Here is a 25,632-nt window from a genome sequence, read left to right as displayed (position 1 = left end):
CAACACCCTTCTCTTCTCTCTTTGCCTACAAAAAAGGTCACTTTACCCTTCCAAACTTGTTTCAGTTTTCACTGGCAAAGGAAAATGCTTCTTTCCCTTAAGCTGTGTAGCATGATTAAGGGTACTGGTACTGGAGTTCTAAATCCTAGTTCTGCCACTAATTCCACTGCTTTGAGCAGATTACATAACACTTCGTGCCTCAATCTCTTCACCTATAAACGGGGGTTATACAGCTGTTTTGAGATTTAATAAATTAATTCCAGTAAAGCACCAGAATAGTAACTATGACACAGAGCTCAAAATCTTGACCCCATCAAATTTGACTCGGTCAAATCCCTCCACTTTATTTTCTTACAGCACCAAGACCTCTCCCCTAATAGCATTTTACACTTATTTGTCTCTCCCTAATAGACTAAAATGTCTAAGAGAGCAGAAACTATATTTGTTCCCTATCAATGGAACACAGGAAATAATCCAACAAAGACTTGTTGAATAAAAAAGTAGCTGAAAGGAAGAAGCCAAGGCCTAGCAAAGTGACTTGTCTAATACTATGCAAAACTTCATCTGTGTGTCTCCAAAGCCCTTGCCTTTCCACTACAGTACGCTATCTCCTACATAAATTGCCTAAGAGTCTTGGCAACTGCAACTAATACAGCCAACAAATGATTACAGAACACAAACAGCATTTAAAAACAGTAAATTTTGTGGCAACACAAAGAATGCTGTATATTTTCAGAGTGGCATTCCAAAGTTGACCCTAAGCTAAAACAGGTGCTTACTTCCTTTTCCAGCACCAGCTCCTCCACTGCTCACCTGGGGCTCTGTTCCCTCCTATTTAAAAAAGAGTTGGATGGGCCAGATCTTCTCTGAAGTGTCTTCCAATTCCAGAGTTCAGTGACAATAAATCACACTGTGTGGCTATTTTTAGATTTTTTTTTTTTTTAAGGAAGTTTAACAAGAAGAGTGAACCAGGTGACAGGTGGTTTTCAGGGAGACTTTCATTTTAAGGAATTTGTTCCAATGACTTAATAAACCCTATTAATAAAGTAAGGTAGTCTTTGCTCAGAAACAGTGAGATTCCATTTTCAGGAGAAAGTGTTAACGGCCACCCACAATCACTCCAACATAAGAGGCAAGGCTGCCACCACGAAACCCTGGGACATACAGAACAGTGACAAATGTGTTTAGCGCAGTACAAAACTCCGGCTAACTACTACAGAGGAAAGAAAAATAAATTCACAGGGTGCATATACAGCACACCACGGTGTAATACAATTAAAACGGGCTCTCAAACGTAAAAGGCAGCAGCAATCCTGCCATCGCAGATACTTTAAAGATTGAGAAAAACTCACAACCCGAACTCTACTTGAGCGGCAACCCAGCGTCCCTTCAAATTTGGAAAGAGGCAAGAGAAAATGGAAACCGTAAGGACCCTTAAAAATTCACGCCGGGAAGCTCGAGACCACGCCGAAGCCGCTACCGCAGGAGAACCGGCGCCCGGGAATGGCCGGACACCAGGGCCGACCGCTGTCAGCCGCTCCCCGCGCGCGAGCCGAAAGCGCACGCCGGCCGGCTGGCTAGGCCCCTCTGCCCTCCACCAGCCTCGGGGTAAGGGCTGCGGCGGGCGGCCCCGGCTCGGGGGCGCTCCAGCGCGACCTCGCAGGAAGAGGGACGAGGGTCGCCGACTGCTGCCGAACCGGGCCGCGGCGCAGCCGGCATAACCGCGGGGCGCTCTCCGCCCGACCGGCCACCCCCAGGCGGTGCGGGCTGCGAGCCCAGCGGAGCGCAGGCCCGCGGCGCGCCCGGCCGCTCCTCACCTTCAGGGTCCACAGCGCTGCGCCCCTCATCAGCGGCTGCGGCCACCGCCGTCCACGCCGCCCGGCCGCGACCAGCACCGCCGTCCGCACCCAGAGCCCCGCCATTGTCGCCCCTGCCGACCGGCGCTCCGCTGACCTCTCACCCCGCCGAAGGGGGCGGAGAAGGGGAGCGCTAGCGCTTCGGCCAATCACGCGCCGGGACCGCGGCCCCGCCCCCTGCCGCGCAGGAGTGGGAAGGGGGGCGACCCGCCGACCCGGACAAATTCGCGGCGGGCGGGGGCCGGTTCGAGCGGGCCGGGGGCGAGCGCGGCGGGGAGCGCGCCTGGGTTCTGGCCGCAGCTGGTCCGCGCCTGCCAGGGTTAAAGCCGGTCCTGTGCCGGCGTCCGCCTAGCTCCCGGCCGGCGGCCAGACCGCTCCGCCTCAGTTAGCCCCGGGGCCACCCTACAGGACCGAGTGTCCCAGGTTCCAGATTATGTTCCTTTTCTTCGAAGGCATGAACTGCAAGTCAAGACGAGGTTTCTGAATGAGTGTGGGAACAGAGAAGACGCTCTAGGTCTAGAAATCATGGATCAGAGCTCAAGATCTACCTTTGCCTCGTAGTAAATGCGGGTCAGAGGAATCGGCCCAAACCCGGGTCTGTTTCTGTTGCTTTACCAGCAGCTACTAAGAGCCAGACCTCGTGGTAGATGTCTCGAATTCTGTCTCTTTTCGTCTTTACAAGAACCCTAAAGGCCCACACAGTATTTCCATCTTGAAAAACCAAATTTATAGAGAGGTAAAGTCATTTAGCTAGTAGGTGGTGACACTAGGGTTTGAACCCAGGTCTGGCTGTCTTCAAGGCTTGGTCTTTTGCTTTGTTATATTACAAATTTGTAAACATGCACAAAAGACACAAAAGACAGAAACAGGGTTTCTCTCTCCAACAAATCAACCATTTGTCAGTCTTGTTTCATCTATTCCCCCTTTTCCATCTTTCGCTGGAGTATTTTAAAGCAAATCTCAGACATCAGGTCATCTTGACTACAAATAAGCCAGTATCAGAAGCTCTGATCCTCACTATTCTGATACTACTTCAGAGTCACCTTGAGAGAGTGACAAAGCTAGGAGAGACCTCGAGTATGTTACAGCATGGCAAATGCCCAGAGATACAAACAAAATATTCGAGGATATCAGAGAGGTGACACTTAATGGAACTGTAAAATGTAAGTAGGAATTTTCATGACAGACAAAATAAAAAGTATCAGTTTCACAGGATTTCTCATTGATGTATCTAAGTCTGGAATCACTTCTTACCAAGAAATCTACTTTTCTTTTTTTCTTCCTTATTTTAACCTTTGGATTGGTTCTCTTTAGATCCTGTCTGTTTTGTCATATGGAAGCTCTTTTCATGAAAGGCATTTATGGCAGAAACTAATTGTCTCGTATCTATTCTCCACTTATTTCTTAAACTAAGAGAGTTCCTAAGTTTTAGCTGCACACAGGCCACTGAGCCAAAGGCTGCAATATCCCGCCTTCTTTACAGAAGATACGGCCATGTGACGAAGGGCTGATTATGGAATGGAAGGGTTGTGCCCTTCAAGAGTAGAGGCATGCCCTCCGTTTCCTCTACTGTCCTTCCTGAAATTACACATCCTGGTGAGTGCTGGAGCAGCCATCTGGACTCCAAGACAGGAGCCCCATGTTGAAGATGGCAGAACAAGTGACGGGAGGAACCCAGGACCCTGACCCTGTGGGTCATGTCTAATGCATGGAGGGTTCAGCAACAGATTTTTATCTTGTTTAAATCATTGTTACTTCTGCCTTCACTACAGCAACCAAAACTGTAACGTAACCAACTCATAATTTAGTATCCAGAAGTGTGAGGCTGACATAATGAAATCTGAGAAGAATGGTGGTAACAGGGACAACCCCAAAATAGGAAACAAGAAGCTGAGAGCTAATGACTCTTATTGGCAATATACCTCTTTGGGAAAATGGTTATTTTCCAATTTTTGGACAATCTCACTATCGCTATCACTAATACAACCTTATACTTTGAGCACAGAGTTTTCAAAGGAACATTGAGCGGCACTTGAAGCTGGACAGTTCTACCCTGTCTGAGCTGTGCCACCCATTTGCAATGTTTATGATCTCCAAAACCCACTTCCTGTCTGAAATGTCTGAAAACAGTTGTCCCATGTACTTTGTCCACTTTAACCATCTTGACAGTGACTCAATACGGAACCAGCTGGAGGCAGTTACCCCATCATGGCAGAAGCATAACTTTTGCTCAGAATTTTGAAAGTATGTTTACATCATTTTCTAGCTGCCAGAGATCTAGCTCTTACTCTTGATCCAATGTACCTTCTTTTTTTTTTTTTTAAGATCTTATTTATTTATTTGACAGAGAGAAACACAGAGAGAGAAGGAACACAAACAGGGGGAGTGGGAGAGGGAGAAGCAGGCTTCCCACCGAGCAGGGAGTCCAATGCAGGGCTTGCTCCCAAGACCGTGGGATCATGACCTGAGCTGAAGGCAGAGGCTTAATGACTGAGCCACCCAGGTGCCCCCCAATGTATCTTCTTACATTTACCTGGCTGCTATACTATTGTGTGGTGGGTATGGAGCAGAGAGAAGTCCGGGTTGTAAATCAGGGAATCACGAGCCGCCATAGGCACAACAAATAGTGAGCTTGTCCTCCACCAAGAGACCCTGACTTTAGAGCTACACATATTTGGCTCGCTTTGAGCCAGAATAGATGCAGACTAGGTATGCTGGATTGGAAACCATGTTTCCTCAACTCCCCTTCCCTCTGTGGTTCTTGGTTAGAGTTAACCAAAAGAAGATCTTGTAAGATACTTTGAAGGCAAGAGTAAATAGTAGCCATTTCTCCCAGAAGAGCTATTACCATAAGATAAGTAACATAGTTTCCTATAAAGTTTCAGTTTGTCCTTAGATACAACCCTGCATCCGGTTTGTTTTTCCTACCTGCTAGCCCTGGCGACCACCAGCAACCCTGGCCCCACCCCTGGATGCTTGACTGCAGAGCCAGAGGGATAACTAACCAAAGGTAACAGCCTTTTTTTTTTTTTTTTAAAGAAAGACTGTTTATTTGAGAGAGAGAGCGAGCAGGGGGAGGGGCAGTGGGAGAGGCACAGAATCTCAAGCAGCTCTGCACTGAGCAAGGAGCCTGAGGAGGGGCTTGATCTCACAAACTGAGATCATGACACAAACTGAGATCATGACCTGAGCCAAAACCAAGAGTTGGATGGCTAACAGAATGGGCCACATAGGTGCCCCCAGGGTAACAGCTTCTTACTGACCCCTCCACAAGATCCTTCTCATTCCCATTTGGCAACCAGATATATTTGGCTTCTCAGCTATCCCTCAAACTCCAACTTGTCTATCTTGCCAATGCATCAAGCAGACGATTTTAATAGCTCTTTCTCCGATCCTCTGAAAGGAGCCTATGGCCATTGACTAATGTGAGAATGCACCAAGGAAGGAAAAATAACCAGGGTTTTCAGGGATTCCTGGCTCTGAACTGATACTAATTCCTAGAGACCCCAAATGCCATTATGCCCCATCACTGAAAGTAGAGAATTTGGCACAACTATTCTTTTTTATTTTTAAGATTTTTTTATTTGGGGGGGGAAAGAATGCAAGTGATAGGGTCAGAGGGAGACAGAGAATCTCCAGCAGACTCCTGCTGAGGTGGGAACCCAACACAGGGCTTGATCCCAGGACCCTGAGATCATGCATGACCCTAGATGAAATCAAGAGGCAACTGCTTAACCAACTGAGCCAGCAAGGCACCCCTGGCCACAAGTTATTGACATGAGAATTGAAACCAACTATTATAGAAGATCTTGGGAAAATTCTCAAATATGCATGGGGCCCTGCCTGATACCTATGCATAACAATTTTTACTTTCACAGAAAACCATTAGCAATAGCTTATAACTATTGTCTTTTAGCAAAGTATGTAAGAATTCCCCAACCCTTTCATATCTGCACTGAGAGAACCAGTAACACTTGTAAATACTGTTACTTAGGAAACTTTCTTGCTTACTCTTTTTAATATGTGTAGATTAAGAATAAACTTGACTGGATCCCAAAAGATGAAAAGAGCTACAAAGAGTCCATTTCTGACTCAGATGAAAGAGAGAGTGGAGGTGGCTGGGGGCTCAGGTGGTGAAGCAGCTGCCTTTGGCTCAGGTCATGATTCTGTGGGATGGAGCTCCCCCTCCCCCGTCAGGCTCCCAGGGAGCAGTGGGGAGTCTGCCTATCCCTCTCCCGCTGCCCGGCCCCACTCATGCTCAATCTCATTCTCTCTCTCTCTCTTTCAAATAAAGAAATAAAATCTTCCCAAAAAATAAATAAATAAATAAAAGAGAGTGGATAAAATAATAATTTTTTTAAAGATTTATTTATTTATTTATTTATTTATTTGACAGAGAGAGATCACAAGTAGGCAGAGAGGCAGGCAGAGAGAGAGAGGGAAGCAGGCTCCCTGCTGAGCAGAGAGCCCGATGCGGGACTCGATCCCAGGACCCTGAGATCATGACCTGAGCCAAAGGCAGCGGCTTAACCCACTGAGCCACCCAGGTGCCCCAATAATAATATTTATTGAATGCTCTTCTCTGCCAGAGAATGTTCTGAGCAAATGAGTGTTTGGAGACAAAGCTGAAGGAAGAGGAAAGACCAGATCCCGAAGAAAGTATATTTTATACTATGGAGTCTGGGGTTTTCATCTTCAAGGCGAGAAATCACAATGTGGCAAAATGTGGGCCCCATATGGCACAAGGCCACGTTTGTCTTGGTCCTTTGTGTGTGTGTCTCTGTGTCTCTGTGACCACCTTAATGTGTGCATATATGTGGTGTGCCCACCTGTGCAGGTATGTGTGCTTGTTAAGTTGCATTAGTTAACTATATTCAACATATGGTAGCTTTCAAATGAAATTCCAAATGTTCTACTTTTCTTGAGGAAGCGAAAGATCTAACAGTGTAGGGATTCCCACCTGGAAGCATGGAAAGACACAGCCGTGTGCCACACTCTGTCCTTTACTTGCTCTCTTTAGATGCCTTGTGTTTTCCATTCCTCTTTCTTGAGGTGGAAAACCTGAAGTATCTTAATCCAGAAAGTGATCTTGCACTTGCATTTCAGAAAATTGGGGCACCTGGGTGGTTCGATCCATTAAGCATCGGGCTCTTGATTTCGGCTCAGATCATGATCTCAGGGTTCTGAGGCTGAGCCCTGCATCAGGCTCTGTGCTGGCCTGAAGCCTGCTTAAGATTCTCTCTCTCCCTCTGCAACCTCCCCCCCAAAAAAGTATTTTGCACTGTTCTAGAACTAGTGCAAAAGTATCCACGTGGATAAATCTCACAAATATGAAAGAGAGCATAAACAAATAATAAATTCCTGAAGAATATACCCAGTTTGATACTACTTTCATAACAGCTTTGACATAGGTGAAACAATCTCATATTACTGCAGAACACAAACATAAGTAATAAAGGGATGAAACAATGTATGGGAATACTGGTCTGAATTTGCGAGACAGTCTGCCATGAGGGAGACTGTGTTTCCTAGAGCTACCATAACAAAATACCACAGACTGGGTAGCTTAAACAACAGGGATCTATTTTCTCACAGTTCTGGAAACAAGAGGTATCAGATCACGGTGCTGGCCAATTCTGTTTCTGGTGAGAGCTTTCCCTGGCTTATAGACAGATGCCTTCTCATCGTGTCTTCACACCCCCTTTCCACCACGTGCCTGTGCGAGGAGAGTGAAAGAGAGAGCTAGCTCTCTAATATCTCTCCTTCTAAAGTCACTAATCCTGTCAGTTCAGAGTCTGACCCTAATGATCACATTTAACTTCTAATTACTTCCATAGAAGCCTTATCTCCAAATACAGTCACACTGGGGATTAGGGCTTTAACCAATGAATTTCAGGGGATGGGGGTAGAGGACACTTTCAGCCCGTAACACTGTCCCATGCAGGGTCACACAGAGCACACTCATCACCCAGCAATGAAAATGTGTATGTGCCATGCTTCTGCCCAGTGAAGACTATTAAGAGTCTCAGGGACCAATGTTTCTATTGAGGACTAGTCGTGTAAGCACCCTCCGCTTAGCAGGTACCAAAACACCGGATACCCAGAAGGAAAGCAGGTGTTCAGCATAAACCACATTGTTTGCATGTTCTGAGCACAGTGGACACCCTTATCAGTGGGGAACAGTGGGAACACTCCCAAAATCCAGTCAACGGCCAACTTTGCAAGCAGGCCCTTCTAAAGAGAGTCAGTTCAGTCTTGCTATGTTAACTCCCTTCTGCACACTTGCCACTGACCCCCTCAGCAGCTGTTTCATTGCTCCCACTTCTTGATTAAAGATTGCTGAGACACCCAATTGCTAAGAAATAAAACTGGCATGGTAATTTTCTATAAATTATTGTATCTGGGATTTAATACCATTGTCAGTCAAGGCCAAACACAGTATACTTTATGACTTAAAAAGACCCTGGAGGCTTGTCAATGTCCTTCAAGTCCATAACACGTTCTCTCCCAAAGTAACCATTGATTATGTCCTAAATTAACAATGTGGTCATACTTCAAGAGGGATCCCACCCTCTCCCATCCCAGCAGTGGTGGTTAACACAGTAGACAAGCTCTTCAGTCTTACTACCATAGCAAAGACAGCTTGGTGACCACCTTAATCCAACAGTGGAAGTGGAAACACGTCAAAGCATAGTCTACGATGTTTCTAGTGCACATCATACCCTGATTGCAATAAAATCCTGACAAAACTTAAGATAGGAAAGAGAATAGAACCAAAGCTTCCTGGAGCACCTCCGAATGCATTGTGTAAAATTGCCCCAACAATGGAATATGAATGTATTTTGGTAATCATATGTTTATCATCAAAATGAAGTTTTCTCTTTTCCAAGAGCCACAATTTTACCAGTGGCATAGAGTTTCCTACCTAAGGAATCTTCACTTTCCCTCTTTTTAGGGGCAGAAACATTCATTTCATTGGAATTTTTATTAAGAAGCTTTGTAAGTCTCAATACTTTACTTCACTGCCCACATCATCCTCAATCCCCAGGTAATACAGAAAAGACACATCGAACTTTCAATTCTAGTTAAATTTTTAGAAACTCTGGAACTTGACCTAAACTGTTGCCTTTTGCCTTAGTGACAATGAAATCAACTCCATCGCCAGCCCACTGATTCTCAACCTATGAACTAATAGTTTGGCATCTTATCTGCCTGGGAATGTTGCCCCCCGTTTTAGACTTTGCCTTATTACAGGCTGTTATAGCCAAATATTAAAAATGACTCACGTGATACATTCAGTTTTTGAACCTTTTTGAAGTTCTGGTAGATTATAATTAATTTAAAATTTACCATTTTAACCATTTTTAAGTGTACAGTACAGTGTATAAACTATCACCACCATCCATTGCCAGAACTTTTCTCATCTTGCAAAACAGAAACTGTATGTTCACTGAACACTAACTGCTCCCTTTTCCTCTTTCCCCAGACCCTAGCCACCACCACTCTACTGTCCCTATGAATTTGACTATTCTAGATATCTCATGTAAGTGGAATCATTGCACAATTTTATCAACAGATGTGAGTAGCTTTTCTAAAACATCCTATAAAACAAACCTATCCACTATTTAAAACCCAGAGGAGGGGAGCCTGGGTGGCTCAGTTGGTTGGGCATTTGCATTTGGCTTGGGTCATGATCCCGGCTTCCTGGGATCAAGCCCTGCACATCACATCAGCCTCCCCGCTCAGTGGGGAACCTGCTTCTCCCTCGCCCTCTGCCCTCCCCACCCCTGCCCATGCTTGCTCACTCTCTTGTGCTCTCTATCTCAAATAAATAAATAAAACCTTTTAAAAAATAAAAATGAAATAAATGAAACTCCAAGATGTCATCTTAAAGAGACATGAGAAAAAGGCTGTCCTTGACCTCAGTGGGAATGATGCCTGGCTGGCACTATATGCAACTAACTGGCCTGCTGTCCGGAATGCTGACCCTTGCTTCCCTGCTGGCTATTGAAGGAGAAAGCAGCCCTTCTTGAGTCAGAAGGACTGTTCCTGCTACAGACCTTAACCTGAGGGTTCTGAGGAGTCCTCCGGAAGCAGAAAACTGCAGGAAGACAGCTTCTGCTCAAGACTATCAGAATAAACTAATGACTGGATGAAGGCAACAGCCCAAGCCCCAGGGAACATGGGAAGTCAGGGGACTAGTGCTACACATCATCGCACTTCAATCTGTATGCGTATTTTTGTAATTTTCCTCATCATTCTCCTTTACCTCTTTTGGTTTAAGGTTCTGGATTGTTGACAGCTTGTTACCTCTTAACTATGGTACCTGTAAGCTGCTGGAGCCGGACAGAATCAGGAGATACCCATGGACAGAAATAGGAGAACCCATTGTTGAATTGTCAGGAGTCTTGCTGGTTAAATTCTCCACAGCTTGAAACCAACCTGTGAAAACATTTACACAGTGGAAAAACAGAAAACTACAAATTGGGGCCTCTCCCCCTCCCACTCTCCTAGAGAATCTGCTGTTAAGCATTTACCTGCACACCACGGCCTAGAAGGTCCCCATCCTTCATATTGCCCTTTGGGTCCTTACTCACTCCCAAGCCTATGTCCAGCTGACTAGGGTTTGCTTATGATATGGCTAACACACCATTAATCTGCTGACTTTGTGTTCACTTTCATTTGGGGACCACCCAGCTTCAATTGGTACGAGTTCCTAGGTATCTGTTGGTTCACTGGGTAACTGCTCTCAACCACTAACTTTTTAGATGGTGAACACCTCATAGGCCAGACATCCAGAAACGTGAAACTCCTTATCACATTGTATGAAAAGGGAGATTCCTATCTCCACTTGTAAATCTTTCATGAGTGCTAGACTTTGCAAGGAAATTTTACAGTCACCGAGCTTTATTGGTACGGTATACACAGGGTATATACAGGGTCCTCTCCCCTTCGCACACCTTACAAGACACACGCCATGAAGGCGCAGCCTGGAGCTCTCTCGCTTTAGATCTAGCTCATGATTTCTCCACCTTAAATTCAGTCACTGGCCTAATCCTGATGAGGGACACCATCACTCCAAGTGCCACAAGATCTCTTTTCCCATGAAAATTGTGAGCTGGGCTGAAAACGAGCTGACAGTTCCTTTTGAAACTTGTGTGGCTCCAAAGCAAATGTTTCTTATTAGAGAGAGATGGAAAGGCACAGAACATTTCTCAGTCTTGTCTGGGAGGGGCAGGCATTGCTGCTTTTCAGTACAAGCCCGAACAACTCAGCACAGGCCTGTGTGTTTCTTTCCTCTCACCAGAAGCCTAAAACTTCCCACACATGTGGAGTGATCCAAACTGCTCATTCGGAGCACAAGTCGTCCTCACTCTGAGCACTTGTATTCTTTCCTTTTTCTTTCTAAGAATTTATTTATTTATTTATTTATTTATTTATTTATTTTATTTTTTTATTTATGAGAGCGCATGCAAGCAGGGGAGCTGTGAACAGAGGAAGAGGGAGAAGCAGGCAGACACTTAACTAATCACGTCACCCAGCCGCCTACAAACTCTATCATAGTAAAGCCTCTACCTTTATGATTCATCTTTGTATCTCCTATGCCTGACTCGCAGGACTATATATAATGACTACATATAAAGACTATATATAATGAGTTTATATTAATATTTCCAACTCAAAGTTAGCATTATAGTGCTTTTTCTTTTCTAAGATATTATTTTTAAGTAATCTCCACACCCAACATGGGGCTTGAACTCACAATCCCAAGATCAAGAGTCACATGTTCTACCCACTGGGCCACTCAGGCACCCATATAGTGCTTTTTTTCCCCATATCTTCTTAACTTGGACATCTTGGTTCCTAATAATATTAATATCTCCTTGTTTTATTTTATAATATGCAAATGCAGAACAACAATATTACTAACAATAACCTACAGAATGCAATTCAAAATGCCTTTCTTTGTACTTTTATTTGTCCTTAGACTTTATATGAGGAAAATGTTACAGTGTTCTATGTTCCAAAGTAACTTTAATTATTTTCTCAGGGTGCCTGGCTGGCTCAGTCAGTTGAGTGTGACTCTTGATCTTGAGGTTGTAAGTTTGAGCCCCACATTGGGTGTAGAGATGACTTAAAAATAAAATCTAAAAAATAATAATATTTTCTCAGTGTGACTGTTTTGTTTGTTTGTTTTTTAAAAGATTGTATTATTTATTTGACAGAGAGAGATCACAAGTAGGCAGAGAGGCAGGCAGAGAGAGGGAGAAGCAGGCTCCCCGCTGAGCAGAGAGCCCAATGCAGGGCTCAATCCCAGGACCCTGAGATCATAACCTGAGCTAAAGGCAGAGGCTTAACCAGCTGAGCCACCCAGGCGCCCCACGACTGGGTTTTATATTCAGGTCACTGGTTTCTGTTCATGTTCAATTTTAGGATTTTTTTTCTTATTTCACTTAATTTTATTTTTTGAATATTTAAATCATTTACATGGTTCAAAAGTCAAAGCTACATAAAAAGGATACCCAGAGAATTAAATTCTTGCTCCCACCTTTATTCCTTATACCCTCTACCAATCCTCATAAGGAATCATTTCCATTTTCAAAAATGTCTTGTTTAGGGTGCCTGGGTGGCTCAGTGGGTTAAGCCGCTGCCTTCGGCTCAGGTCAGGATCTCAGGGTCCTGGGATCGAGTCCCACATCGGGCTCTCTGCTCAGCAGGGAGTCTGCTTCCTCCTCTCTCTCTCTCTCTCTGCCTGCCTCTCTGCCTACTTGTGATCTCTCTCTGTCAAATAAATAAATAAAATCTTTAAAAAAAAAAATGTCTTGTTTACCCTTCCCTTTTTCATGAAAATAAGTACATATATATATATGTACAAGTATATACAAATATGTTTATGTGTGGATATGCCCTAGTTTATTCAGTCTTCTAGTGATGGATACTTGGATTTGTTTTCAAACTTTTCTCATTACAAATAATCTCCCCATGCAGAGTATGTGCAAATCATATTTTGCATTTGTGAAGGTCTCTCTTCAGCTAGGTTCCTAGAAAGATCAGTGAATCACAGGATAAATACATATATAATAATTTTGCTAAATATTGCCCAATTTTCCCTCCAGGGAGGTTTTGCTACTTTGTAATCCTGCTAGCAATGTTTAAGAATATCTGGGTGTGCGTGGGTGGCTCAGCTGGTTGAGCTGGAGCACCTGACTTGGGCTCAGGCGATCTCAGAGTCGTGGGATTGAGCCCCACATCAGGCTCCCTGCTCAGCAGAGTGTCTGCTTCTCCCTCTGCCCCTCCCCACCCTGACCTACCCCCGTTTATGCACTCTTTTGCTCTCTCTCAAATAAATAAATAAATTTAAAATAAATTAATTTGAGTTTGAGTTTGAGCACGGTTTGAGTCCCATGTTGGGTGTAGAGATAACTTCAAAATAATGGCTTTTATATTTATTATTATACATTATTATTATTTTAAGTAGGTGCCATGCCCAGCACAGAGCCCAACATGGGGCTTGAACTCACAACCCTGAGATCAAAACCTGAGCTGAGATCAAGAGTTGGATGCTTAACCAACCGACTGAGCCACCCAGATGCCCCCAAAATAAAGCCTTTTTAAAAATAAGAATACCTGTTTATCCCCAGGATTACCAATGTAATGTGACTTTTTTTCAGGCTTTTGCACTTGGAGCTATCTAGAAGTGGGAAGGCTGTGAGATTTCACCTTACCCGCATGCTAACAAGTTAGCCTCAGTGGGTGCTGCCAGCAGACTTTAGACTTTCAGTCAAAAACAAAAGAAGCCATTACTTATGGCAGAGCAGGAGCCCGAGCCCCTGCTGGCATTGGTTCATCTTGTCCCCACCCCAAGTCCCATGGGGATGATGCGGAGCAGCCCACGTGGATGATGTGCCCAGGAGAGTCTGTGCAACAGCAGAGGAAACCTGAGTCTAGAAAACCCCCAATCTTATATAAGGGAGCTGCCAAGAAACCTGTCCAACCTTTACTCCTAAGAAAATATTATCTTTATTGCCCCAGTCCGAAAATAAATCAGCCCTCTGCTGCATCTGCATCGCCTTGATGAAGAATGATGCTGAATACTTTTTCCAATGTTTCAAAGGCAATTACCTGTCATCTCTTGGGAACGGTCTCAGTATTTCTGGCCATTTTCCTACCAGGTTTTTGTCTTTGACTTTTTAACAATTTTATTACGATATGATTTACATAGCATCATGGTCACCCATTTAAAGAGCGCCATTCAGTAAGCAGTGTGTTTATAGATACGCAACCATCACCACTTGGGAACATCTTTATTACCCCAAAAGAAACCTCTGACCCATTAGCTGTCATCCCTCAGCCTCAATCCTTACCCCTACCCCACCCAGCCCTACTTGACCACTAATCTACTCTCCATCTCCATCTCTATGGATTTGCCTAGTCTAGATGTTCCATATACATGGTATTGCACAGGGGAGCCTGGAGGGCTCAGTTGGTTAAGCTCCTGCCTTGGGCTCAGGTCAGGATCCCAGGGTCCGGTGTTCCACACAGTATGTGAGCTTCTGTAACTGGATTCTTTCTCTTAGCGTGTTTTTGAGGTCCATCCATGTAGCATCTATCAATACTCTTCTTTATTCTTTGTTATGCATTGATAGAACTTAACTATTTTGTGTAATTTAAGCTGAAAATATTTTCTGCCAGTTTTTCACTTGTCTTTTGACTTTGCTTATGATGGCTTTGCCAAGTAAAAGTTTATATTTGTCTGCATGTATGTAGATATAGATAAACACATTAGATATTAGATGTATAGAGAAGTACTTAAATGTACCAATCTCTGTCCATGGCTTCTGGAATTTGAGTTATAATACAACAGCCTTCCTCATGTCCAGGTAATAAAGAAATAGACATGTTTTATTCTTAAATGTATCTTTCATTTTTTTACATTGAAATGAAGGATCTATTTGGAGTATATTTTAATGTAAAATAAGGGACACAAATCTAAATATATAATTTTTTTCAAATGGCTCTCTAGTTGTGCTGGTACTTTTTTAAAAAGTTAATCTTTCCCCTCAATAATTTAAGATGCTTCCTTTGTCATATGCTAAATTTCCATATATACTTGAAATTGTTTCCACTGGTTTGTCTGCTAGCCAGGCATCAACACCACATTGTTTTAATTATAGGCTCTCTACAGTAATTTTTAATGTACGGTAAGGCCAACCCCTCTAATTGCTCTTCCTTTTGATGATATACGTGCATATTTTGCTTATTTATTTTTCCATATGAATCTTATGATCCAATGCCAGGAAAAATTTTGCTGGCATCTTTTTGGGGAATTACCTTTAGTTAGCATATTAACTTGGAGAGACTTGAAATTTTTATTATGTTAATTGGTCCTATCGAAGACAAGGAATGTGTTTCTATTTTTGTTTAATCAAACTTTTGTGATTTTTCACGACTGTTTCCAAATCTTCCTCATGTTTGACCCATCATCTCAAAACAATGTTTCCCATCATCTATGTAACTAGGTCTACGGAGGATGGCCAGCCATAGTAGCAGCTCTTCTCTTGGAGGAGGGATAAGGAAGTGGACTGACAGAGGTAACCAGAAGAGCCAAGTATCTTCTATGTTCTACTTTCCCTGAGTTTTGTTCTGTTGGCCCCACTGAGGGTTTTTTTTTTTTTTAAAGATTTTATTTATTTATTTGACAGAGAGAAATCACAAGTAGGTAGAGAGACAGGCAGAGAGAGAGAGGAGGAAGCAGGCTCCCTGCCGAGCAGGAGCCCGATGCGGGACTCGATCCCAGGACCCCGAGATCATGACCTGAGCCGAAGGCAGCGGCTTAACCACTGAGCCACCCAGGCGCCCCTCCCACTGAGGGTTTTACCCATGTGTATGTTGCTAGCTATGCTGTTATATAGTAGTCATTGAAACACTGTCTTTGGGGCGCCTGGGTGGGTTAAGCCTCTGCCTTCGGCTTAAGTCATGATCTCAGGGTCCTGGGATCGAGCCCCGAGTTGGACTCTCTGCTCAGCAGGCAGCCTTCTTCCTCCCCGCCTCTCTGCCTACTTGTGATCTCTCTCTCTCTGTCAAATAAATAAATAAAATCTAAAAAAAAAAAAAGAAAAGAAAAGAAACACTATCTTTCGTAAGCTTTACTGGACAATGTGGCTGAACATGATATGGGATTGAAAACAGACTAGAGACTAAATATAGGAATTTAGTGTATAATGGGGCTTTGGAATTAAGTTATTCTATTTTTTACTGACGTCAGAGACTTGTAATGGGACACCTCACCTGCCCAATGAGTTGATTCCAGAAGGAGTCAGAGGAGAAATAACAAGAATCAGGAAAGAGGTTTCGCAAAGGTGAAAGCAGGACTTTTGTGGTACTCTGCTGGTTGCCTTTGCTGTGCGAGGCCACTGTACTCCAGGTTAACGCGAGGCTTGCTCTGAAACCTAGTGGAGTGAGCCCCTGTGTAGCTCAGGCACTAAGCCTCTGCCTTAGGCTGGGGCCATGATCTCAGGGTCCTGGCATCAAGCTCTGCATCCAGCAACCTGCTCTGCGGGAAGCCTGCTTCTCCCTCTCCCATTCTCCTTGCTTGTGGTCCCTCTCTTGCTGTCTTTCTCTCTGTCAAATAAATACATAAAATCTTAAAAAAAAAAAAAAATCCTAATGGAGTAACAGAGAGTATATAAACCAAGGAGGTATAGGAGGAGAGGGAAAAACTTGTTTCTTTTTTCAAACCCTTCCGGCTCCTCTCCAGCTCAGAGAACAAAGAGATTATGCAGGAGCAGCAGCAATCTTGTGTTAAGAATGCTTGGTCATCTCTCTGACAACACTGCCATCTAAGCCTCTTCTGGGACCCTTGAGTTACCCACAAATTAGCAAAATAAAAGGCCTCCTGTTCCAAAAGATTTCCCACTTTGAGTCTTTCCTAGTCCCCTTAGTCTTAAAATGTACCAGAACACCCATACAATAGGGTATCAGGCTGCTCCAATACGGAGTCAGGAAAGTCTCTACCTACAACAGTGAAGGAATTGCCAGGATACACTGTTGACAGAAAGAAATCAAGACAGGGGTGTCTGGCTGGCTCAGCTGGTAGAGCCTGCAACCCCTGATCCTGAAGTTGTGAGTTCAAGGCCCACATTAGGTGTGGAGCCTTCTTCAGAAAGAAAGAAAGGAAGAAAGAAGACATCAAGTTGAGAAAAGTATGTATGTAAGCTACCATTTATCTAAGAAAGGAAGACTACAGATATAGGTATACAGGTAATGCTTATATTAATTGACGCCTGGGTGGCTCAGTGGGTTAAAGCCTCTGCCTTCGGCTCAGGTCATGATCCCAGAGTCCTGGGATGGAGCCCCACATCGGGCTCTCTGCTCAGCGGGAAGCCTGCTTCCTCCTCTCTATCTCTCTCTCTCTCTCTGCCTGCCTCTCTGCCTACTTCTGATCTCTGTCTATCAAATAAATAAATAAAAATCTTTGAAAAAAAATGCTTATATTAAAAAAAAAACCAGATAATCCATAGCCCTCACCTCCACTCCTGCTGCCTGTCCGACCTGCTTCCTCCCAGAGAGCCAGCAGCTCCACTGGGCCAGGTATGGCATCTGCACCCTTTAGGGCAGTGACGATCGTCTCTGACCACCGGCTAAGTGCTATGGAGATCGCACACAGAGGTCCAGACTCACTTCAGCTTCAGAAAGTCAACAGATGCACCAACTGCTGCTTTAGATTTCACTAGTAGTCAGTGGTTGACCCCCTGTCTGGTATGCAGCCAGTCTGAGGAAAGAAACCTCCTTACTTATGGTTCTGTTACAAGGTGAAATCTTCAAGCACAAGGAAATAAAACACACTTCCTTTTCAATTACCCTTTCTCTTTTTAAATTTATTTTGACTTGAATCACTAGACCAAAATTATTATTATTATTATTATTTTTGACAGAGAGAGACATGTGAGAGTGGGAACACAAGTGGGGGGAGTGGGAAAGGGAGAAGCAGGCTTCCCACTGAGCAGGGGCTTGATCCCAGGACCCTGGGATCATGACGTGAGCCAAAAGCAGACGCTTAATAACTAAGCCACACAGGCACCCTTCACTAGACCAAAACTAATGGTGAGATCATCCTTCATTGTTGTGACAACGGGGCAGATAATTTGTATATTGGATGGGGTGCTTGCATTTATTTTATAGGATATCACCAATAAGGAAGTGTTCCTGGGCGGCGCCTGGGTGGCTCAGTGGGTTAAAGCCTCTGCCTTCGGCTCAGGTCATGATCCCAGGGTCCTGGGATCGAGCCTCACATCGGGCTCTCTGCTCAGCAAGGAGCCTGCCTCCTCCTCCTCTCTCTTTCTGCCTGCCTCTGCCTACTTGTGGTCTGTCTGTCAAATAAATAAAAATCTTTAAAAAAAAAAAAATAAGAAATAAAAAAATAAAATGCGTTCCTGAGCATAGACACCTGTGGAGTCAGACCTTTGTTTAAAGCCATGATAGAAGATGGATTTGGGGCTGTGTGTTTAGAAGTTAAAGGGCGGGCGCCTGGGTGGCTCAGTGGGTTAAGCTGCTGCCTTCGGCTCAGGTCATGATCTCAGTGTCCTGGGATCGAGTCCCGCATCGGGCTCTCTGCTCAGCAGGGAGCCTGCTTCCCTCTCTCTATCTCTGCCTGCCTCTCCGTCTACTTGTGATTTCTCTCTGTCAAATAAATAAATAAAATCTTTAAAAAAAAAAAAAAAATAGAAGTTAAAGGGCTTGTTAACCTGAAGCACATCACAAATCCGTTATCAAAATGGAGCCTCGCCCCCCCCCCCAAAAAGTGGAGCCTTTTCTTCTGGGACACTATCACATTTGGGATTTAAAGTCAAGTGACAACGCTGCTTCCATGGAAATGGTGAAGTATCATCACTGTAGAAATGAACGCCTGCATGCCCTCTCTAACTGTGGAGAATGTACTCGCGGGTCTTGACGTGGAAACTGTGGAGGTGAGAACTGGAGACAGCAGTACAGCCAACTCTTTCAAGGACTTTTGCTATAAAGGAGAGGGGGAGACGGAAGACGAGAGCTGGTGCAGGGGGCGTGGATGTGCACATGCTACCAGCCACCCCGTGGAAAGGACAAACCGATGCTGCAAGAGATGGGGGGGACCAATCCTTAATACGGAAGCTCAAGGCAAATGTGTTGTGATTCCTCGATGGTAAAGTAATTAACGTTTGCCTGCAGAAGCAGATTCACTCATGCTCTCTTTTCCTCTTCCTATACATGCCTACCTTTGGATCCTTGTGCATGTACATGTACATCTCCATATGACAGAAACATTACCTGACAGGCAGGAGAACTGGATGACTTTGAGCCGGGGGCGCTGATTCTGGCTTGGCTGCTGTCGCCCTGTTGAAGCAGCTTAAAGAGGCTCCAGTAGACTATGCTCTCCAGACACTTGCAGTTGGCTTGGAAGACAGTCCCCATTTACTGGCTGCTGGAAAGGCAAGAGATCACATTGGGAGTAATATCATGAAGTCCTCTGGACTCTGAGGAAGGCATTCAGATACTAAATGAAGTCACATTTTCCTTGGAAACTTAGAACCGTGCAACAGTTCACACTTCAGGAGATATGTATTTGATTTCCAAGTACATCTGGAAGAACCCAGATAGCGTGGTGATCTTCTCTGGAGAAGATTCAGATGTACTTCTACATAGTTACTTATATTTCCACAAAGACAACTTCTAAAAAAGCCAATGAGAGTGAGAAACTTCTGAGGGAACTCTGTTTGTTTGATGTTCTCCACACAGATCAAACTGCTGTTACCCATGGACTTGAACTGAGAGTCCCATTCCTGGATGGTTGTTTTCTTCCCATTACTTGTCTCTGCTACCAGCAATGAAAATTCCAAAGAATGGGATAGAAAACTATGTCCTGAGAGAGAATATTCGAAGACTCTAAACCAATCCTTAAAGAGATTCTCCAGTGACCAACAGAAGCCTTCAGTCATGGGATAACCTTAAGATTTTACAGGAATCTGGGGCGCCTGGGTGGCTCAGTGGGTTAAGCCACTGCCTTCAGCTCAGGTCATGATCTCAGGGTCCTGGGATCGAGTCCCACATCGGGCTCTCTGCTCAGGAGGGAGCCTGCTTCCTTCTCTCTCTCTCTCTGCCTGCCTCTCAGTGTACTTGTAATTTCTCTCTGTCAAATAAATAAATAAAATCTTTAAAAAAAAAAAAGATTTTACAGGAATCTTTTACAGGACTGGCCAGCTCAGTCGATGGAGCCTATTATGACTTTTGATCTCAGGGTTGTGAGTTTGAGCCCCATAATGGGTTTATTTTACTTAAAAGTAAAATCTTAAAAAAAAAAAAAAGGATTTCATAGGAATAGGAATATCTGGACAGCAGGTTGGTGATGTTATGATGCTGAGGGCAAGGCACAAATTTCCCTCAGTACTCCTCAAACTTACAAAAGCGATTACTCCTGTTAATCCTGGAATGGCGCTACCCAGGTCAGACTAACTGGCTCACCAGGTACTAAATGCCCAAGCAGACCCACGCCGCCAACCCTTCTGCCTGCACTCTGACCTAGTTACAAGCTACCAAAGCTGAGACACTCACTAAAGCACAGATAGAAGGTAAATGTTCCTACTCGTGAACGGCAGTGGGACTAGAGGCAGGTGGGGCCACCCACCCATATGTACTTGAGCATGGAAAGAAAAGTTTCAACTCTAAAACACAAAGGGAAAATAAATCATAAAATTAAAAAGAAATTGTTACCAGTGGGGTAGGAGGAGGAACAGGATAGAGGAGACAGAGATGAAAGCCAGACATGTTTTAAACACTTGACTTTGAAACCATGTAAGTATTTTACATAGATCTAAAACAAGATTAAATTTTAGCAACCTCCAAGTATAAAGGAAAATGAAGCAAATGAAATCACTAAAAATCCTTAATGACTTCCTAAGCACTAAATGTGATGCCTTGAGGGTACGTTCAACTTAACCTGTCCGCATTTTACATTATTGATACTGACTCCTTATTAAAATTCTCTTCCTCCTTGGCTTTTCTGAGACCGCTGTTTTTTGGTTTACCTTATAATTCTGAGTTCACTTATTAATATCCTTCACCAAGGCCTCTTCTTCTACCGGTGCTTTCAAGATAAGTAGTTTCCATTCTTTTTTATTTTTTTTTATTTTTTAAGATTTTATTTTTAAGTAGTCTCTATACCCAACATGGGACTCAAACTCACAACCCCGAGATCAAGAGTCACATGCTCCAGCAACTGAGCCCACCAGGTGACTCCCTTCCTCTTAAGTAGACTTCCTGCCCAGCCCAATGTGGGGCTTGAACTCACAATCCTGAGATCCAGAGCCACATGCTCTTGGGGCACTGGGGTGGCTCAGTCTTTGGGCCCATGACTCTTGGTTTCCAAGAGATCCAAGAATATGAGATCCAACCCTGCATCAAGCCCCCAGTCGGGCTCCATGCTCAGCATGGTCAGGTGGTCCCTTCTCTCTGCTCCTCCCCCACTTGGCACTCTCTCTCTCTCTCTCAAAGAAATGAAATCTTAAAAAAAAAAAAAAAAGCCACATGCTGTAGGTAGTTCTCTTTTTTTCCTTTTTGTTTCTTTCTTTCCTTTCTTTCTTTCTTTCTTTCTTTCTTTTTTTTTAAGTAATCTCTACAACCAATGTGGGGCTCAAATTCACAACCCTGAGATCAAGTCGCGCACTCCACGGACTGAGCCAGCTGGGCACCCCTAGGCAGTTCCATTCTTAACTTACTCTTTTTAATCTACTGATCACTCCGAGTAGTATAACCATATACTCCCCTGACTTCTGTTAGACATATTTACATTAATATATTATTATAAGTTGCTGTACTATATATTGCCATGGGAGAGGGAAAATGAACCAATTTCAAGGGAACTGCTCTAAAAATCATTTCTTTGATTAAGTTATTTGGCCTATCTACTGAAGTACTGTCATTCAAAAGCTACCTCAGGTGTTATCTACCCTGTAAAACCTTATCTAGATTTCTCTCAGCAGAATTAATCATTACTTCCTCTTCACTCTGATAAGATCTCTCTTCTGACATTTATTACCTAGTCACATATATTACCAAAATGCCAAAACAGAAATGGGTAGAGAAAGGGTAGAAAAAAACAAAACACAAGAGGCCGTAAGATCTCCATAATATCAACATTTGTGAGTGAGGAAGCAGATAGGAGCAAGATGAACAGGAAGCAATGCAAATGGTAAAAATCGGAAATAGGACAGAATAAAGGCTCACACTGAGCTAACTCCATAGGGTTATGGAAGCCACTGGACCAGTACAGGGACACCAGGACAAAGGCAAAAGTAGGCCCAGACAAAAAGTGAAACCAGTCTTTCCCGGATCTGCACCTTCAGGGTCTTCAAGAGACCACACTGTGCCCTGGAAACAGCACCCCCACAGCCCCCACTCACCAATCCCACACCGCACACTGGTTGGTTGGGGGGGGGGTGCTAAGCAAGGGGCTACAGTGCTGCTCTGGAAGACCTTGCAGACCCCATTTCCAAGGCTCTGCCCCTAAAGGGGATCCTCTCAGGCCTGTGGGCTCCACTTGTGCTGGCGGGAGACCTGGTTCCTGCCCACAAGTACTAGTCTGAGACAGAGCTAGTCACCCCTGGCCAGCCCTCACAGGCTCTTGTCAAGCTGCCTTGGCCTTCTGTGCTCTTAGGCCCTCCTCTCTCTTCCGGCTTTGGGGGAAGTTTGTGGGGTGCCAGCCCCTGGGTCTTCTTTCTTCCTCCCCCAAAGGCCAGCCTAGCAGGCCCTTTCCTGTTAACCCTGGAAGGTAGAGTTCATAAAGCAGTAAGGAATTCGGGTCTTATTCACAGGGGCTTGTCTAATTTACCTTCTTCCATTGCCTCTCCTAGGTAGTCCAGGAACACTGCCAGTTCCTGTCACCCCAGGAGCTTACTCTGGGCCCTCTCTTCCCTTTCTGCCTCTTCCAACTCCCGCGGAATGTGAAAGCCCTCCTTCTGGCAAGGCAGTGTCCAAAGTGCCTTCAGAGTGGACATTGCAGGGCGCCTGGGTGGCTAAGTTGGTTATGCGTCTGTCTTCGGCTCCGGTCACCATCCCAGGGTCCTGGAATCGGGCTCCCTGCTCAGCAGGAAGCTTGCTTCTCCCTCTCTGACTCTGGCTGCTTGTGTTCCCTCTCTTGCTGTCTCTGTCAAAAAATAAATAAAATCTTGAAAGAACTAAAATAACATTGGGAAGGTATGTGCTATGGTGAGTGCTGTGAAGTGTGTAAACCTGGAGATTCACAGACCTGTACCCCTGGGGCTAATAATACATTATATGTTAATAAAAAAATAAAAAAAATTTTTAAAAGAAATAAAATAACTAAAACATGCCCACAAAACAGCTGAAAAATCATAGCTGAAAATGCTTAATAATTCAAAATGAGCTAAAACAAATTAATGAAACAATAGAAATTCTGAAGAAACAGGTAGAAATTAGAAAAAGTAAAAAATGAGATGACAGAATTCAGACTTAACCAACTGAGCCACCCAGGTGCTCCTGAAGATGATATGTGAGTTGCACAAAAGCAAATACCCCCCAAAAAAGCCTTATCACCTTATCAGAAAAAGAGGATAGGAGCGCCTGGGCGGCTCAGTCAGTTAAGCGTCCAAGACTTGGTTGGCTTGACCTTGACCCTGATCTCAGGGTGGTGAGATCAAGCCCTGTGTTGGACTCTGTGGGTTGGGGAGGGGCCTGCTGGAGATTGTGTCTCTCTCTCTCCCCCTCCGCCCTTCCCAGCTTCTCCGTCTTGCACTCTCACTCTCAAAAAAAAAAAATGTGAGGAGAGTAGTTACCCCTGGAGGAACAACAACTGAGAGGGAACCCTGGGGGGCTTCTGCTGTTCCTGAAATATACCCTTTTTAATTTGGGCATTGATGACATAGATGTGTTTACTTTGTTAAAATCAGACTGTACAGGTGGCGCCTGGGTGGCTCAGTGGGATAAACCTCTGCCTTCAGCTCAGGTCATGATCCCAGGGGTCCCGCATCTGGCTCTCTGCTCCGCAGGGAGCCTGCTTCCCTTCCTCTCTCTCTGCCTGCCTGTCTGCCTATTTGTGATCTCTGTCAAATAAATCAATAAAATCTTAAAAAAAAATCAGACTGTACACTAATTTTTTTAGAGTCCTTCTTCGTGTAAATGCTGTACTCCTTAAAAGACACTTTCATTCACAAAATTTAAAGATGAAAATAAATGACAATTACTTGTATATTCTAAGAAAGCTCCTTTGTACACCCAATTTCAGGAAGACAGCTTTTCTACTAATGATTTACTCACCTTTCTGTTAATAAAAAGGGTATGCATAACCAAAAACCAGATGCTGAAAGAAAGAATACTTACCTAGTACTTTTGGCCACCTGAATGAATCTCACCAAAGTGTCTAACAAGTAGCCAAACTGATTGCTATCTATACATAATATTTACATACAGATGCCACTCCACCCTGAAACACCTCAATCAGTGCTAATACACAAAGCCCACTCTTGTGTATCAATAGCATCACAGCCGTCTAACTCATGTATGTATTCATATTCAACAACATATGTAACTTAGTTCTTCAAGGTGTTGAGAAACATTGCCAAAGACCATGCTCTGCCTTGTCCTATTACAAGACAAGACACACTTTCTTGCCAATACAGTATAACGGCTAAGCAAAATTAAAATCTTTTTATTTTTTTTTATTTTTTATAAACTATATAATATATTTTTATCCCCCGGGGTACAGGTATGTGAATCGCCAGGTTTCCACACTTCACAGCACTCACCATAGCACATACCCTCCCCAATGAAATTTTTTTAATTTTTTTTTAAAGATTTTATTTATTTATTTGAGAGAGAGAGAGACAGTGAGAGAGAGCATGAGCGAGGAGAAGGTCAGAGGGAGAAGCAGACTCCCCATGGAGCTGGGAGCCCGATGTGGGATTCGATCCTGGGACTCCGGGATCATGACCTGAGCCGAAGGCAGTCATCCAACCAACTGAGCCATCCAGGCATCCCATTTAATTTTTTAAAAAGCTAGAGAAGGGGCACCTGGGTGACTCAGTCGTTAGGTGGCTGCCTTCAGCTCAGGTCATGATCTCAGGGTCCTAGGATCGAGTCCCACATCGAGTCCCAGCAGGAAGCCTGCTTCTCCCTCTCCCCCACCCCTTGCTTGTTCTCCCTCTCTTGCTGTCTCTTGTTCTGTCAAATAAATAAATAAAATCTAAAAAAAAACCAAAAACAAAAAAAAACAACCCACCTAGACAAGCTCTACCAATCTGGACCACATTGCGATTGCGATTGGATACAGTTCTTTCTTTAATATAGAAATAAAATTGGAGCTCCTAGGTGGCTTAGTCAGTGGGGCATCCAATTCTTGGTTTCTGCTCTGGTGGTGATCTCATGGGTTGTGGGATAAAGCCCTGAGAGGAAGCCCACACTCAGGCAGGAGTCTGTTTGAAAATTCTCTCCCTCTACTCCTCCCCCAACTCACAATCTCTGGTGTTCTCTCTCTCTCTCTGAAAAAGATGAATACATCTTTAAAAAAAGAAAGAAAGAAAATCTATTGCACAACCTTCCTTTTCTCATTAATTCCTATATATTACCTTGCCCAAGTCACACAACTAATGATGGGTAAAATTAAAACTCTTAACCATTAAAATTATAGGTCTCAGTGATAAAGCTTCAGGGAAGCAGTGAGCTGAGACACTTCCCTCCCATACCTCGGGCCCAACCCCTTTACCACCAAACATTAGTCTGCTAGCATTTC

General features: G+C 44.0%; 1 protein-coding gene across 2 annotated transcripts in view; it reads right to left on the bottom strand.

The window, feature by feature from the left end:
• Positions 1-10,260, bottom strand: part of PCCA (propionyl-CoA carboxylase subunit alpha) — a 403,241-nt gene extending 392,981 nt beyond the window's left edge. Inside the window, exon 1 of one of the 2 annotated variants that reach the window (XM_082700821.1) lies at positions 10,183-10,260. In XM_082700821.1, the coding sequence (XP_082556947.1) occupies positions 10,183-10,245 (63 nt within the window). In that variant the 5' untranslated portion in view covers positions 10,246-10,260. Of the gene's footprint in view, positions 1-1,817; positions 1,968-10,182 lie in introns of those variants that run through there. The other variant, XM_082700820.1, reaches the window with a different exon arrangement.
• Positions 10,261-25,632: the final 15,372 nt, after the last annotated feature.

This window comes from Mustela nivalis (assembly GCF_964662115.1).
Source record: "Mustela nivalis genome assembly, chromosome: 15".
NCBI classification, from domain to species: Eukaryota; Metazoa; Chordata; class Mammalia; order Carnivora; family Mustelidae; genus Mustela; species Mustela nivalis.
The sequence above is the reverse complement of the archived record's forward strand: the minus strand, read 5'-3'. Positions and strand labels throughout refer to the sequence as shown.